This window comes from Ambystoma mexicanum, chromosome 2q, assembly GCF_040938575.1.
Source record: "Ambystoma mexicanum isolate Mex_15411 chromosome 2q, UKY_AmexF1_1, whole genome shotgun sequence".
NCBI classification, from domain to species: Eukaryota; Metazoa; Chordata; class Amphibia; order Caudata; family Ambystomatidae; genus Ambystoma; species Ambystoma mexicanum.
In genome coordinates this window covers 341179284-341197077 of record NC_090924.1, presented here as the reverse complement: position 1 = coordinate 341197077, position 17794 = coordinate 341179284, and the positions used below count along the sequence as shown (strand labels likewise).

At 45.6% G+C, this 17794-nt stretch overlaps 1 protein-coding gene across 1 annotated transcript in view; it reads left to right on the top strand.

Moving 5' to 3' along the window:
• Nucleotides 1-6945, top strand: part of PGP (phosphoglycolate phosphatase) — a 106513-nt gene extending 99568 nt beyond the window's left edge. The window contains exon 2 of the mRNA XM_069647346.1: nucleotides 5177-6945. Within this exon, the coding sequence (XP_069503447.1) occupies nucleotides 5177-5502 (326 nt within the window). The 3' untranslated portion in view covers nucleotides 5503-6945. The remainder of the gene's footprint in view (nucleotides 1-5176) is intronic.
• The last annotated feature ends 10849 nt before the right edge of the window (nucleotides 6946-17794 follow it).

Here is a 17794-nt window from a genome sequence, read left to right as displayed (position 1 = left end):
TGGAACAAAGTAAAGCTCCTCCCTGAGCGGGGCGATTTACTTGGATGGTGGCTACAGAATTACAGAGGTTGTTCGTTAACCAAGGGGTCTGTAGATGAGTAGGAAGTTGTGGGAGAAAGTCTGAGGTTGCAGGAGATCAACAAGAAGGGATTCACATGATGGAATGCAACTTCCCAGCTGGTCCCCTGAGATAGCTGGGTACACCCATGCCCCACTCGTATCCCATGGAGTGACTGCCTGCCCTGCCCCTCTGGTCCTCTTGGATGTCACTGTATACCCGAGCCCTCTGGTCCGTAATGTCTCCCTGTACCTCTAGCCCCTGCATGCTTCCTATTTGCCCCTATCCCGGTACCCCGCAATGTCACTGTGTACCCAGTTTTTCTGGTCCTCATGTACCGCTCCCAGGCATGTCCTCCTGTCCTTACACCAGCACTTGGCCAGTATGGATATGATATTTTATTTGTATCGCGCTCGTACACAAGTGTTTCAGAGCGCGACAAGGCAAGGGAGGGGAACAGGGGAGAACAAAACAACGATCTTACTAGGCCCAGTGACCTTGAGATCGAGCAAGTGCAAGGAAAAGGGTAAAAGTGCATGGAAGGGGGAGAGTGGAAAGTGCAGAGCAGAGGATAAGCAGATAAATAATAATAAATACAAATAAAATAGATAATGGCTCAATAAACAGGGGTAGTGCAGCCAGCAAGTGGCAAGTGCTGTGTTTACCGCAGCAGAGCTGGGTAAGTCAGATAGGTGCATAAAAAGAAGAAAAGGGGTGTGGGGGACTGTATGGGTGCAGATACAGTCCCCAGTGCAAGGGGTGGCCAGGAGGCAGTGCAGAAGAGTGGCAGGGTGAGCAGGTGCCTGGGCCAAGGGGACAGGGGGTGGCCAGATGCACAGTGCCAAGAGAGAGCAGATCAGCAAGGGAGAGGGGGAGCAAAGGCAGATGCAAAGTGCTTCTGGAACCAGAGATGGTTCTCCTCAAGTTTTAGAGTGGCAGGGAGGCTGTACCAGAGGGAGGCCCTAGATGTGTAACTAGACCAAGTGCAGTAGCTTATTCCCGCTACTCATGGCCTGCGGGAGCGTCTCTGCGTCCTCCCACGTTCCTCCCCATGTCATAGAGCGCTTTCGAAACACATCATGCTTGTTATGCTTAGGCGCTTTATGGATAAACCATCCTATCCTATATCACTACACTCTACACCATCGCTCAATTAGTGTACAGCTATATCCCTCGATAAATTCAGCCTAGCTGCTCACATACAAACACTACCCCATGTACACCTCATCACCCTAATAAAACACAGCTATATCCCATTACAAACCGGCATAGCTGCTGACATAAGCGTCCTACAGGCCTAATGCAGCCAGAACCTAGTCTGGGTGCCCACCCACCAGACTGAACACATTCAACTGATATCTTCACCACCACGCTTAACGCTAGGTTGCAGCTTCTACATCAGGCTATTACATCAGCTGCACACAACTGGTGGACCCACGCACCCTACGACTCTTACTCTCTCTACTGAACTGGACTGCGGTCCCTGAGGGCATTCAACCTACCAGGGCTTTAAGGTCATACCAATGATATATAGAGCGCTATATAAATGCCAAATAGCATAACATATCATAGCCAAGTAGTTGGTGTGTGTGGGGAGCAATTGTCAATTGTAAGCATGCAAGTATTGTGGAATAGCATGATGCAGAACAGGAAGGACTGGGCACGTAATCTGAAGAGTATGCCTGTTGCAGTAAGTGACCAGTCAAATTAAGGAATGCGACGGGGGTGGAGGGGTGGGTGCAGGGATTGCATAAATGGGTGGGACACAATACATAAAGTGGTAATGGATGGACACTCTTCTTAAATATTGTAGCAGTCATGTGTGTAGGTAGGGGGTGGTCCTACCTTGGAAACCAATGTGGTGTATCATAGAGGCGGGGGGGAGGGTAGTTGTACATTACTATCAGATGGTAGATGACAGCAGGTGCATGTTACCAGGGATTGCATGGATTAGTGGGAATACAATACATTCTGTAGTGATGGAACGATGTTCATATATAATTTACAGAGTCATTGTACATTAGTGGGTGGGTAAGTCGGTCGCTTTTGATGATTAAATCAGTGCTTGCTCCCTGGGTGAGTTCCAGAAACCCAGGTAGTTGAGGGGCAGATGCTGGGACCCTGACCTCAAGTGAATCTCTGTTGAGGACCCGCTAATACCTCATCGCTGATGGTAAAAGATGGAGACCCTGTGATTCGAGGGAAGCTAAGGCAGGATAACCTGTTGTGTCAAGAACTTTGTCTGAATCCCAAAAGTGCATATAACTGGCGAAATGGGAACAAAACCTTAAATGTGCATTCTGGGACTTGTAGTCCAAAAGAGCAAAGCTGTGAGACATAGTGTTCCGGCACCGGGTGTGTGCCCAATTGAAGGTCTCTGTAAGGTATCCAGCTGAGAAGTGGCAGAAGAGCTGTAAAGAATTGTAAATCGAAGTGGTCCTTAATTGTAGGCTCTCCAAATGCCCTGAAGTCCCTGGACAAACAGTACTCTGCCTTCAAGATAGATAACGCCCAATTTCTGTCTCACCAACAGTGAAGACCTTAGGAGTCTACCATGACGCCTCTCTTAACATGTCAAGGGAAGTAAGCGCCATTACCTCTTCAGCTGCCTACTCCACCAAGGTCCTGAACACAGCCAGACCCTTCCTCACCAGAGAAAATTGTCTCACTATTGCCCATGCAATCATTGGCTCCAAGATCGACCACTGTAATCTCCTATTCACAGGTACATCAGCAAGTAATATACAAAGACTACAAGTGGTACAAAAAAATACCTTGAGAGCGGCTCTCCACATCCAAAAAAGAGATCACATTTCTCAGGCTAGAAGAGAAGCACACAGGCTCCCCATACAGGAGTGCATCAAATTAAAAACCCTCTCAATCATTCACAAATACTTATCCAGCACAGCTCCCCTGTACCTCACATACATAATCTCCAAGGCACCTGCCACCAGACCAACAAGGTCCCCTTACACAGACCGCCTATTCGTGCCGAAAGTCAAGAGAACTAAAGCTGGATGCTCCAGCGTACCATACATTGCTGCAAAACTTTGGAACGACCTCCCTTAGAGCTGAGAAATCTTACTGGCTATTCGCAAAGCACTCAAAACACAGCCCTTTGCATAATAGAGACCTGTATCTGTCAATTGTACGCCAACAATAACATGCATGATCCTACTGTTGCTCAATACTGTTGTTCTTGGTTGATCCTACATTTTCATTAATAATGTATCTCATGTGAACTGCACATGTACCTTTTAACAGCGCCTCAATGCCTCCGAGTTGTCTGTGCGCTTTATAAATGAAATAAATAAGAGGAGAGCAAGTTGAAGATGTCTGCAATGAGAGTCACTCCTGTGAGCTGAAATGTGATGGATTCCTTGGCCGATAGAGGGAACCGGTAGGCGAGTAATTCCAATGAGCTTGTTCTTGGAGAGGGTATGATGGAGCACGGCCAATCGCTCCTGTGGATGATTGCCACTCCGCCGCATGCTGGTCGGCATGTTGGATTCCTGTAGCCTCCCTGTTCCCATGCTCACCTTGGCCAATATCTGGCTAGGCTATCCCTCTGTGGGTTGGGACATCTTTGGAGGCTTTAAGAAGGCTTTAGTGCCCCCCCCCTTTTTGTCTCCATGTGTGTGGTGGCAGCGATATGCTCGGCTGCTCGTGAGATTAGTTCTGAACTGGGTTGGGGGAGGTTTTCTGTCGCTGTCCTGCTCCCCTACAGTCCCTTCTCACTCTGTTAATTTTCTGTTGCTCTACCATTCCCCTAGGGCAGTGGTATTCAAACTTTTTCATAGTGAGCCCCCATTGAGCACAAATATTGTTTCTGGGCTCCCCCACCTAGGGGTTGGCTGGCCTTAGGGGCCCTAAGGGTGTCCAGGGGAGACCCCTTCTCTTTAAAATAGAACCCAATCGTCTACTGCTTATATTTTCGATTAAAAGCAGTCACCTTAATCCTTTTTATATTAAAAACAGTAATCTTAATCCCTTTTTAAAAGTAGCCCCCACCCCACCCCCGGACTTCCTTCGGGCACCCCAGTTTGAAGACCACTGCCCTAGGGTCTGCTGGAAAAATCCCAGTTAATTCCACGTCTGGTCTCTGGTCCATTCCTCTGGCTCCAGTGTAGGGGTTTCCCATGTGCATTCTGGGAGTTGCGGTTCTTAAGACCTCTAGCCAGAAGAGAGGCTGGTCAACATTGTGGAAGAGACAGTGGAACCTGCTGTCATGTACAATGCAGTCTGGAGGGGGTCAGGGGGGGCCTCAAGCCACCTCTGGGGTCGGACTGGCTTTGGTATACACACTGGTAGGTTGCCTACCGCAAATGGGTTCACTCCTCCCATCCCCGGACATTGTCATGAGCATGACCATGTCACATATTGCAGCCGCCTTTTATAGATTTCTTCCACGCCCGTGCAGGAGGGGGAACAGGCCACCTCGTACTTTTCACATGCGTGCAGTGAAAGACATTGGCAACCAATTCAGATCCCATGTTGACATGTCTTTCACTGCATGCATGTGGAGACTCCTTGATCTGCCTTCGACCTATCAGAATTGTTGACGGAGAGGACGTGGTATAGTTTGCCCTCTTACTAGTGTTCTATTGGGCTCGTCATAGTGCGCCTGCAGATTTACTGCTGCCTACCTTTTCATGCTTCCTGTTAGTGCAGGCTGTTAATTTGGAGAGGGAAATATGAGAAACGATAATGCTTTGTTTACTCTATCTGGCTCGAGGCCAAACAATCTACCACTGCTTTTTTATTAGTTCCCCAAGATATTTTACACCTTGCAATGAGGACAAAAACAACAGTTGGGGTCGAGGTAAGAACAGTTCTTGTATAGAAAGCAACACATGTATGTGCTTTTGATAGGCTATTATGACTACACTTCCTGAATGCAGGACACATCAAAACAATTTGCATCCCGAAACATGACGTATATGTACTCAACACAATTGGGGAATGATCTTTTTGTTGATGTGAAAAGTTTGACAAACAGTTGGCAGATATTTTGTTGTAGTGGGTTAAGCCTATACTATTCCCTCTCATATATATATATATATTCTTCACATCTGACTTTGCAGTGGCTCACACCCTTTCCCATATTTTCTCTTACAGGTACTGGCTGTCTGGTGAAAGCCGTGGAAACAGCAGCTCACCGCCAGGCCCAGATTGTTGGCAAGCCCACCCGCTTCATTCTGGATTGTGTGGCCAGCGAATACCCCATCAATCCTGCACGCACAGTCATGGTTGGAGACCGTCTCGACACAGACATTCTTATGGGTACCAGTTGTGGCCTCAAAACCATCCTGACTCTGACAGGTTTCTCCACCCTCGAGGACGCACAGGCCCACCTGAGCAGTGGTAGTCCCTCCAGGCAGGGAATGGTACCCGATTACTACGTGGACACCATAGCAGACCTATTGCCAGCTCTTCAGGGATGAGAGGAAGGTGAAGAAGGCAAGACACATTCAGGGCCGAAGTCCTTTAACAGCACCAAAGGATTATTTCATCATCACTTCATCACTGTAGTGGAGACACGCTATATTGTGCTCTAGAAGGCTCTAAATAAAGGGGAAGTCTCACCAACGAAGTCATTGAGGAAAGTAGTAGCCAGTTTTGCTTCACAGATTTTTTTGTTATATGGAAACTTGTAGCACTGTTTGCCTTGTAAGAAGAGTTTAACTATTAGCAGTGTTATATTGCTTGGATCATTTGCACCTAATATCGGCTTGGTGCAGGCGTTCTTATTCTCCTGAAAAAAACGGCCAAACTGCTCTATACAGCATATTTGGGCTTTGTGCTCTGTTTCTCTCAATCGTCATGAACCATTGGTCCTGTTGGATGAATGGAAAGAGTCTGCCTTCTCTTCAGGGTTACCATTTGTCAGTTCTGGTGTCCCATTCTTGGACCCATGTGCAGCACAGGCTAATCCTGGAGAAAAATGTGAGTTCTGTCCAACCCCATGATTTCTTGTGATTACAGCAATTGCTGTTTTTAAATGATGGGGAACCTAGTTGGTTTCTGGATTCCGAAACTTTACGTTCTACAGTCCCTTTTGGTTAGAAACATCTTGTTCTCTAGTCCCCAAATTAAACAAATGTGCAGACATGCTTATGTTAAAGAAAATACAGACATTTACGCTTTGCTAGACATAAGATTTAATTGCTCTAGAGAATGCCTGTAGATTGCATGCAATCTATTCCACATTCTGTTTTGTGGCACACTGGTGAGCTTGATCTTGCTACAAAAGTGCAGAGGTGGGGGTTGAAGACATCTTGACCCAGAATATAAATAAGGGATGTGACTGGAAAGTTCTTGTTCACCTGTAGACCAACGGAAATCTGACTGAAACAGCCTGTCTGACCTTCACTTTAAAAACACGTGACTGAAATATCATGTCTGACTGTGCCACTTTATAGATGTGATTGAAAAATACTGGTAACTTTAGCACTTTAACGTGAGAAAGATCCTGTACTCCTACAATCCTGTATAGATTTGGCTAAAAGATCCTTTGCAGCTCTTGTGCATTTGATGTGTGACCAAAAGACCCTGTATGCCTTTAGCGCTATTGAAGTGTGGTGCTCTAGCCGGAATCTAGGGGTGTAATGGAAATACTTTGTATTTTTGGCCCGAAAGAGGTCAGACTGAATGAGGATCCCACTCTACTGTAGTACTGTTAACGCATGACTGTAAAATTGTGTCTGGTAGTACTATTGAGTTTAGGCTACGATTTCCTGCCAGACTATAGAATTGTGAAAACAAGTTTTTAACCCTGCCTGGCTACAGATAAAAATGTGTCTGACTGTAGCCATTTGATGGATAAATCCTGTTCGACAGGCACTGTAGAACAGAATAAAACATTGGGCCTAGTTGTGGCAATAGAACGTTCCCAGTCTTTCTGCTTTCCGATAAACAATGCTATAGGTGGCATTCCTGTTTATCGCCCCATATGAGGTGTAACTGGATGGCGTATAGGTGGTAGCAGAGAGGTAAGTAGATCACAAATAAATGCTGCGGCTGATGTTTTTTTCCACCTGCAAAAAAACAGCTGAATCCTAGTTGCCACTATAGATGTGACTTAAAGGTTCCTGTATAATTCTAGTGCTATCATGGTATTGCTGGAAACCGGTCTGATTCAAGCAACTATTGAAAAGTGAATGACAGATCCCCTGACTACAGCATTATGAAAGCATGGCTGAAAAAAGATTGTCACCATAGCTGTAGGAAGACCCTTTTTGACTGTAGAAAATATATCCCCATCTGCAGGGCATTAAATGTTTCTGAAACACTGTGCACGGTGGTAAAATCATAGTGATGTGACTAAAATGCAGGGCTGAACTTGATGCCACAGCAAAAAGTAATTCACAAAATCTTAAATTTATTGTATTATGTATTTTTCGAATACATTTTTTGTATATAGCCTGAAAACTTTATTGAAAAACCTTATTGAATTTTACTGTTTGAAGGATAGATTGGGTGAGCCTTACTGAGAAGACCCTGGGCCACATTAGGAGTTTTAATGTGCTGGCAGTGCTGATTTCTCCAACAGAATTACGCTTACCACTGATGGCGAATCTCCACCTGATTGAGTTGTGGCTAATCCCCATTCTGAAATTCCATAGCACTTCACTGGTAATGGAGGATTTCCCTCCAGAGGAGATAATTCCTCCATTCTTTTGGAGTTAATACGCCCATACGTTTTTGGAGGTATTACGATCTATGGGCTTGCCACTTGTAAGCAGGATAACTGAAAAAACAGGAGTTAATGCTGTGAACTTCTTTTTTTTCAGTAACCTCAAAACTTGCAATGTGGTCCAATGTCTTACTTCGGAACTTTGTAAATTTGTCTGGCATGTTGGTGTGCTGCTGTGAGACTATAAAAGCCCAGCTGGAATGGAGGCTTCTGGTTGTAGTACAGTATGGACGTCTCAGGAATGATGTCTGACTGTAAAACCCATAAAGCTGTAGTTGGGAAATAGTTTCTCGACTATAGAACCATAGATGCGTGGCTGAAAATACCTTACCCAACTGTTGATTTATTATGGTGTCGATGGAAATTTAGCAGCCATAGAAAAGTCACTTGCAACCTAATTTCTATACATAGACACAGCACACCATTTCTTATTCGCCAAGAGTCCAATCTCACTGGCCAATGACTAGTGGCCAGTATAAACCTAGCGCCCAGCTATATTCACAGTTGTATGACAGAGCTTGCCCTTGATGTAAGGCCATAAAGCTGTGAATGGAACAATGCGGAACTGAAATAGCCCAAGGAAAACCCTGACAGTCTTCCAACCTGCAATATATGATGAGTCACATGCCTTCTTCCAATTAAGGAGAGCTATACACTGGCTTCTTATGCACTCGCATCGTCTGACTTTTGCAAGTGGCAACAGAAGAGTAAGTATGTTCTGTTTTGGGGGGGGGGCAAACTAAACTACTTTTATTTGACAATGTTTTAATGTAAGCAGAGGGAGTTGTGGACATAGGAAACAAATGCACCACCCTCTCGTAATCGTAGGGATATTCAGTAGGGCCAGTCAAGCTGTGGTATGGTTGTGGCTTAAACATTTATGGATTGGTCTCATCAAAATGATCTACCATAGGTGTCTGTTTGTTGTCGTGTTTGATGGAAGGGTGCCCAAACATCAACCATTTTCCTTTTAGAATGCTTTGTGGTACCTTACAAACCTTGGAGTGTTCTCATGCATTCTTATGGCACCAGTGATTGTATCCAGGGAAAGCAGCAGATGCTAATAAAGGTTGGAGTAGATCTGCACTAGGAATTCTTCTGCTTCTCATCGGCATGGGCAAGATGTCCCACATGAAGGAATTTTCTGGACATAACTGTGCATGGGTGCCTTTCCCAGAGGCAGCACGCTCTGGAAGCCCAGTTCTGAAACACTTCCCTCAAGCCAGATATTTATTTCTGCCAATGTAACCTTCCCCTTTGAAAATAATTATTTATTGTGGATTTTATTCAGCACAGAGTTTTTTCCCATTCTTGAGGTGGAGCATACTGGTAATCAGTCTTTCATTTACGGTCATAACGATCCATACCGAGATGGATTCTTCATTGTCTGAGTTGGAGGCTTTATTTTTTGATGTAGCTTTAATTACCTGGGATGAATCCTTTGTTCCATGAGATGTGCCTTAATTTTATGAGGATTCCTTAATTCCATGAGATGACTTCATTTTATGCAACAAAACCTTTGTTTCATGAGTTGGAGCTTTCACCTTTTTGACCTGTGACCTTCATTCATTGAGATGGACCCTTTTTTCCTTGACATGGAGTCTTCATTTTATGAGATGGACCCTTTCATTCCCTGGTATGGAGGCATCATTACAGACGTGGAGTTTTATATTTCTTTCCAGAGTTCATGCCATACCAAATTTCCTGGGAACCTCGTCTATTCCCTATTTAGTGTGGCGGGTTAGGTGGGGATACTGGCTCCTTCACCCCCACATATGTTTACATCGCTACAGCAGTCAGTATTTGTTTAGCATTAGAAGGCATTCAGGGACAAGACAATAGCATGGAGGCTTTCAAACTATGTTAGGTGTCAAATAAAGTAAATTACATCGACCTTTTGAAAATACAAAGAACGCTTGGTTTAAACGGCACCAGCAATACATTTTTTTACATGTTCACTTTTTTCAGTTTATTAATTTTATTATTATTTTTGTAAAGTTGTGTGGGCATTGTGTCTTCCCTGCTGAATGTACATTTGTGGTTGTTGCAGGAATAGCGTTCCCTACACCAAGATACTAGTGTGGAGGAAGATTCTCTTATATGAGCAACATAATGTGAATTGAGTCCTGATTTGCTGTGATCTTGGGCAGGGGCTACTCTGCCTGTACCCCAGATAAACACCCACTCTACTCTATTCCACACAAGTGCTAACTAAGGGTTTCTCCTAGCAGATCCCTTAGTCATTGAAGATGCAAGTGAACTTCATTTTGCGCACCAGTTCCTCTTTTACCAGATTTCATGTCAAAAATTGCTTTTAATGGAAAAAAATCATTGTGTAAGGGAAAGCAAAGCCGCAGTGCAAATTGAAAAACATTATGGCAGCAGCTTGCTGTCTATCATTATTGGAAGGAGAAATTAGTATTACAGTTACCCAGTTTATTTTAACAGTTAAGGAAAACTGCTGCATAGATGAACAAGTTTGGCGCACTGACTGGCCACTACAAGAACAATTACATTATAATAAACGTGTAGAATAACAAATACTACTGATGTCTTCAAAAGTACATCTGATGACTGTTCTTTTTGTTCCATATAGGACATCATTCTGTAGTAAATAAAAAGTTTAAAAACCGAGGATGTATGATTGTGTTTTTTTTGTGCTCACAATTACTCAATTCTAATTATTTCCATTTGATGTTTCTGATGCTAAAGGCGATAACTACAGGCTAAAAGAGTGGTTCAAACAATATCTTTCTTGTCAGATATTTTAATTAGGAACGGGTTGGGTTAACACCTCACATTGTATGTATATTTGTGGCACTATAAAGGTCTATAGTCAAACAGTGTCAATGGTAGGTTAAAGTAAAGCGGAATTAGTTGCTGCGTTTCCACACCTTCTTGTGAATCATAAAGTTCCAAAAACTCATAATCTAAAAAGTCTTTGCCCCCCTGTGGACTCCTTAGGTCTAAAGTAATGTCCAACAATAAGGCCATCAGAAAAGTTTAACCTATTCTTCATAAGGCTGTAGCCTTATAGTCACCACAAGCTAATAGCATAAAGTTCTGTCCTAAAACAAAAACGGTTCATGAAGCTACTCTTCAAAGTCTGTCCCTAATTTAAAGTACCAAAATAGAAATGTTCTTCTGGGAAGAGATAAGGCAGCAACCAACCAACTACCAGAGCATATGGAACAAAATAATTGATCTTTCGGCAGCTTTTGACACTCTAGATCATTCCATACTAATGTCCAGGTGAAAACAAGTGGCCAAAATTTCAGAGCCTGCCTCCAAATGGGTTCTTTCGTTCCTAAAAGGAAGAATTGACTTAGTAAAACTCAATATAAACGAGTCTGAATATATTGGGGTCGACTGATGAGTACTATGGAGTACTTTCAGAGTTACACTGAGGACACTGAACTGATATTCAGTCTTCAGACAGTGAATTTACAAAAAGAACTCAAAACATTTAACAATATAGAATATTAGATGGTTACCAATTAGCTGAGTCTAAATCTGAGTGTCTAAGCACTGCTTTAAATTCATCATCGCAAATATGCTTGAAGGAAATTCCTCTGTATGAAGTTATTAAAGTTCAGGCATCCGTGCATAATCTGGGAGCCTATTTTGAAACCTACATTGTAATAACCAAACATGTCAACAAAATTCTTAGTCAAATTATTATTTAATGTTACTTAAACACATTCGAACATTAATCTCTGAAGGTCATACAGCATTGATAGCTAAAGCTATCGTAAGCTCTAGGATCGATTATGGCATTGCAATATTACTAGGAGCTCCTCAATATGTTCATACAGATAGTTCCCAATACAACAGCTAGAGTTGTAACAAGTACCCCTCCACAGAGCATACATTTCGCCAGTTCTCAAAGTGCAATGGCTGTCTATCACTACATGTGTTAAGTCCAAGGCACTTGGTCTTGTATTCAAGGCCCTTGAAGGAATCGGCCCTATGCATCTCCAGCAAAAATGTAAGTGCCACTGCCTGCCCCGTAATCTCTGATCTGCTCACTCTCTAACCACTATGCGCTCCATAAAGATCTTCGTTCCTTAGAAAAACCCATGGAATTCAGATATAAACTGTTTCAGTCCATTTTTTTTTTCTTTCCCTTTTCTACATCCCATTATTAGTGCTTAGATGCCTTATGGGTATAGGCACTTTACAAATGCACAAAGATAGATGGATAAAAAGGTTCTTCTAGTGGTTACTCAGTCTGGTCTCCTTTCACCTTGCTTCGACAGATCTCTCTCCGGTTTCAGGCTTTACAATAACCTCTCCTTAGGTTAACTTCAGTCTTTTCACAATAAAGTTGAGGGCCTCTGTTAGCCTTGGTTTTTTCAAGTTTGCTGTTGCTCTCTCATGAGCCTTAGATGACTCTGCCGGGACGTCAGAACCCTCCTGAACCCTGGTTCTCTCAGGATTCTTAACAGCTACCTCCTGGACTATGGTTTTACTCTTGTTCCACAACCAGTCCATCTCCAGGACATTCGCGTCATTCAGGCTTTGTAACTAGACCTTTTTCTGGACGTTGTCTTATCCGGATTTCTAACCTGGCGTTCTAGTGTGGACCCTGGGCTTTCAAGGTCAATAGCAGGTCTCTCAGAGTCCTCGGGTTGCGGGATTCGCAGCATACCTCTCTCATATGCCTTAAGTTTCCGGATTCCTAGAAGGCACCTCTCGTCGGCCTTAGGTTTCAGGATAAATGGGTATTTCGACACCCTCCATATTTCTTTTTTTTTCTTTCTTCGGGCTTCCAATATTATGTCGCCCTCCTGCCGCAGCTCCGGTATTGCCTTCAACTCTTTGGTGTTGCTGGTGGATGGCCACTAGTTTAGGCATTCCAATTACCTCCAGTCTCGATTCAGTTTTCAATTACCCTGAATACTTTCTAGTTCCAGGGTTTCCAGGTCAGGACCACCACCAGGCTCATGCACTCCCAAACTTCCTGGGTCTTCCTCCAGGGGTCATTCCTCCCCTGAACCTCTCTTCCATGGGCACTCCCTTTGCATCAATTGAGCATGAGCAGACCCACAAGTCTCCTCATCTCCTCTGGGTCCAAGACACCAAGAGAGCTGCACCAGCCCCTTTTTTGATCTATGAGAGTTGAGCTCTATTTCATACTGTTTTCTGATATGTTATCTCCTCTGTGTTTTCTCCCTTGGGATTGGTTATTCTTCATGGCACTGCTAACTAGTCTTGTTCAGCTATTCACCTAATGTTGGTATAGGCTAATTACTTTGCCTCCTTTAGCTGGCTTGTTGGTCTGTGATATTTCTAGGGTGTCTACGGTGGGCAGCACCATCTTGGAAATCCCTCCCTGTTTCTCAATGGTGACCTGTGAGACTTCTGTTTCTCCGGGAAGGATGAGCATGTATTTTACCCTGAGCATGCTTAACCTCAAAGCTGGCTTGCTCAGGAAATAGGTAAGTGATGTTCGGAAACTCTCATGTGTGTAAAATGCTTGCATACTGAGAAATAGCAACCTTTAGATTCGTTCACGCTTGTTTGTGGACGTGTGTCTTGTGATGCCTAGCGACTTTGGGTCTTTGATTTCCCTGATCACGTTTCGCCTGATTATCGCACACCACAGTTTTGAGGAACAAATGCTGCTGTTCAAAGGGATCTTGTTTCCTATGGTCAGTGATTCTCAAACTCCATGATGAGCGCCCACACAGAGCCGGTCTCTCGTGCCTAGCGGAAACAAAATCAATTTGCATCTTAAATATTTTGTTACACGCTATGAATAAGGATTCCCTGTTCCTTGGTCTGGCCCATGAATAGGAAATAAATAACAGGCACCATCAGTTTGGTAGCTTGGGCTTTCTCCAGGTGGCTGAGTGGCTTTCTGCCCAAAGTTGGAGTGTTCCACCAGCTCACCACATTTCCCCTTTCCTTTGTTTCAGGTATCTGGGAGTTTGGGTTCTTTACCCCACGGTTCTTAGGTGTGGAGGCCTGCTTCAACCAATGGTGGAATCTCTGAGAGCTTGTCCCCTGGGGAAGGTGTGTGCAAAGGTCTGGCACCCTTGCAACGGGAAGGTCCCAGTATTGTTTCCCGATCCTGATGGGAATCTGTGTTTTAGACTAATCCCTGCATTCTCCATGGATACACTTTGTGGTGATCCTCATACGAGTTACTTTGAGTTTGGAGCGTCAGAACTGTGGTCGCATGGCATGAGGCCTGCTGCTGGAGTCCAGCTGGGTTGTATACGAATTGTTCATTTTACAACTGTTCGAATTACAATTGACCTTTTCACAATTGACCGAATTGTGAAGGTCAATTGTATCATATATGTGGGGGGAAACCCCCCACAACCCCTACCCAACGCCAAACCCCCCAAAACCCCTAATATATATATAGTCAATTGTGAAAAGGTCAATTGTGGCCCTTTAAATTTGGTCAATTGTTCATTCGAACAATTGTAAACGAACAATTTGGGTAATAGCGTCCAGTTGTGCCCACACATCTCAATAGTATACCTGGTATAGTACTAGGAACTCTCTGTTGCTGTGAACAGAAGGGGCATAAAGGAAGGGTTTCCTTTTACTCTCTTTTATGCTCCCTGTTTAGGTTGGCCCTTGCTCTAGTTTGCTGCTTCCCTCGTGGTCTCTTCATCCTAGATGGGATTCTGTAATCAGTTGTTCTTGATTGACTTCTGCTAATCGAGTGGAAAGTATCTGGCAGCATGATCAAGGAGACCACAGGAGTAGCATGAGTTTGGCCATTGGCTACTACCCTGGACGGGGTTCTACCTCTGGAAGAGGTTTTCTATCCATGGTGGCTCCTATGGGGGTTTGGGATCTTGCCCCAAATTCCAATTGTCTGTGCAACCTGTCCTTGGCCATCCCACCTTCCCTCTTATGGACTATAAACTTCGCTAACATAGCTGACAAGGGGTTCTTGGGTCACCTCTCGTGGGCTGAAACCTTCCGTGTTTGCCTTTATAACCCATGAGTTGCTGGAAAATGTCCTCGGTGTAGAGGATATCGGCATACATTGAGCCGTCTGTCAAAGTCTCTTCTGGAACTGGACTTTAAGACTCTTACTCAACCATCCGGGACATCTCGGTTAGTACTTGGTTGCCTTCCTAGGGTCCCCTTGGCCAGGATGCTCTTTGGGGTAATGTTGGGCAATTTGCTTAATGGTCTTCAGCAAAGAAGGGTTCCCCAGTACTCTTTGTTCTGACAGCTTCTTTCTCGTGTGTGGTATCCACTATCGCCTGTTTCAGGTATTCTATCTCTTCACACCAGGTTGTAGATGAGCATCTGAAGGCCTCTGCAGGAAGTCCCGCCCCCATCTTGCCCATATGTTGGAAGCCGGAAATCCTGACATGCACGACCCCAGTGATTGTGCCAATTTCACTGAGTCTTCGAGAAAAGGTATCCATTAAGAAGACCCTATATGATGTACACCCACAGAGATGACCATCTCTAGGAGGAGATCCCCAAAGGAATATGAAGATGAGAGAAAAAGAGGCTGGTGATGTCACAAGAAATGAGCGTGACGCACTGAGAAGAATGGTCAAAGAAGAAGATGCATAGACCTTATAAGATCTGATGACGAAGTAAAGAATCGAGTAAACTTTCATATGCGGAAGGAAGATTGCACGTGTGAAGAGCACTTGATAAAATACAAGCAGTTTTATAACTGTACAAATGCAGCAACGAAAGTAGCATAAGTGATCTTAAAGGCTAGCTATACGTAGTGAGTAGACTGCAGGCTGTGCCGCCATTATATAGAATTCTGGACATCAGTGTCACATATTTAGTAAGCTCAGACCCATGAAGAAAGAAGGATTGGAAAGCTGTGTCTCAGCAAGAAAACCACAATGCCCCTATTACCTCGCTCAACAAATCACCATTCCCGCCACAGACAGACCCACAAGGACCGCCTACTTTAACCGCATTACCATCCCTTAAACTCTCAGGGCTTGAGCAGGAGGATCTAGTTTCCCCGTCATTGCAGCTATCAACTGGAACGCTTTACCGGCCCATTTGAGAAACATCTAATCGCACGCTGCATTCAGGAAAGCGGTCAAAGCCCTTCTGTTCGTCTAAACCTGTTCCCATCCGCTCTGTTGCTTGCACGCTTGTATGCTAAATTCTTCCATGACTAGACTAAGCTGATGTTTATAATCTCAATCACCTATGTTCATGTTGTTGCTGCACCAGATCAGGCCTTCGCTCCCTGTAACCATGACCTGTAACTAAGACTTCGAGGGTATTGGGTCTTCCGACGTATTCCATATCTATGACAGTAATCACCACAGCTGTGCTGCTTCGGAAAATCTTTGGGCATCTGCGTCCTGCGTTGATGGCGTCGATACGCCGCCCTCGAGGAGCTCCTCCAACGGCCGACGTCACTGGATGTTATAAGTAGGACGCACGCCGCCCGTAGCCTGAGTTCCGTTTTTTCCACGAACGTGTTCGCTTCGGAGATCTCGGCGCGTCTCGACTCTTTGGAGTTTCTGTTGTTTCTCGGTTCTTCGAACCTGTTCCTTTTGTGAAGTTTCTTCTTCGTGAAGGATGTCTACCTCGTCTTCCACCCCGCGTCTTGGATTTAGTGCAGAGACTGTGGGTCCAAGATGTCGGTTACGGACTCGCACGACACCTGCCTCTGGTGCCTCGGAGAGGCCCATGACACGAATGACTGTGTCGACTGCCAGTCACTCACGTCTAAAGCCTTGCGGGAGCGCAAGAAGTTATCGGTAGGTAAGGTGTCTAAGCCACGGAAGTCGAGGTCTGCGGGGCTTTCGACAGACGATTTGAGAGGCGACTCTCCGCGTCGTTGTCGGAAGTCCAGTGGGTCTCGGTCCCGGAGTCGGTCCCGTCACTCCTCTGCATCTCCGAGGCACTCCCGGAAACGCCGTCAACGGTTGCCTTCCCCGTCCTCTTCCGAGGAATCTGCCCGTCGGCAGGTTGCTTACCCTACCAAGCAGGTGATGCTTGAGGAATGGGCTTCCTTCGGGAAGAAAATGTTAGTGATTCTCGAATCGCAGGGCACCGGTCCATCCGCGCCTCCGAGTGGGGTCGGTCGTGATCGGTCGAGAGACACCGCTCGCACTCCTTTGGGGTCGGGTGGTCGGCACGATTCGCGGGAGAGGTCCCGCTCGGATAAGGGGAATCGTTCTCGTCATGCCCGGTCCAGGTCCCGGTCCTCGACACGCTAGAGACTGTGTGAACCTGTGATGTCTTCAAGGAAGACGTCGACGCCGGTAGCGCCGAGGTCGTTGACGGACTCTTGCGAGGCCCCGCCTCCAAAGAAGTAATCGGCACCCAGGCTGTCGAAGGACACGCTCGGGGCTCCGGCCTCGAGGCCTGTGTCGACGCCATCAATGCTGTCGGCGCCGCGTTCGGCATCAACGCCGATTCACTCGATGCCTTTCGAGGCTGGGTCGACGGGGGTAACCCAAGGCTCGGTGGAACCCCCTATAAAGGCTCTGGCCAAGGTCAAGCATGGCTTTGGTTCACATTCTGTGCCTTCTTACCGCCATCTTGAGTTTATTTCAGAGGTGGATGAGGGCTCTGATGATGGCATGGTTCCTAATACGGTGCCAGACGAGATTCTCTCGGTCCATAGCCAGTTTGAGGACCTGAGGCAGTCCCTGCACGATGCTAGTGGGCTGGACACCTCTCCGGAGGTGGAGTTTTGTAGGCCTGAGCCTGGCACTCATGCTACCTCCTCGTACCGGCACCTTATGTCGAGGGTCACCGAGTACTTGGGATGGTCTGCTCCCCCGGGGGAGTTTCTTCAGGATGACCTTACGGATATCCTCGACCTTGGTCCACCAACTAACCCGGTACTGCTGTTTCATATGGCTCTACAGAGGAGGGTGGCGGTGGCTTGGACTGCTCCGGAGAGTCTCCCGGCAGTGGGCAAGTCTTTGCCACGAAAATACCGCCCAGCCAGTAGCGACCCCTGCTACTTGTCCAAGCACCCCACTCTGGAGAGTTTGGTGGTGCAGGCGGCTATGGCCCCGGCAAAGCAGGCGTCGTATCCTACCATCCCTCCTGATGGGGACGAC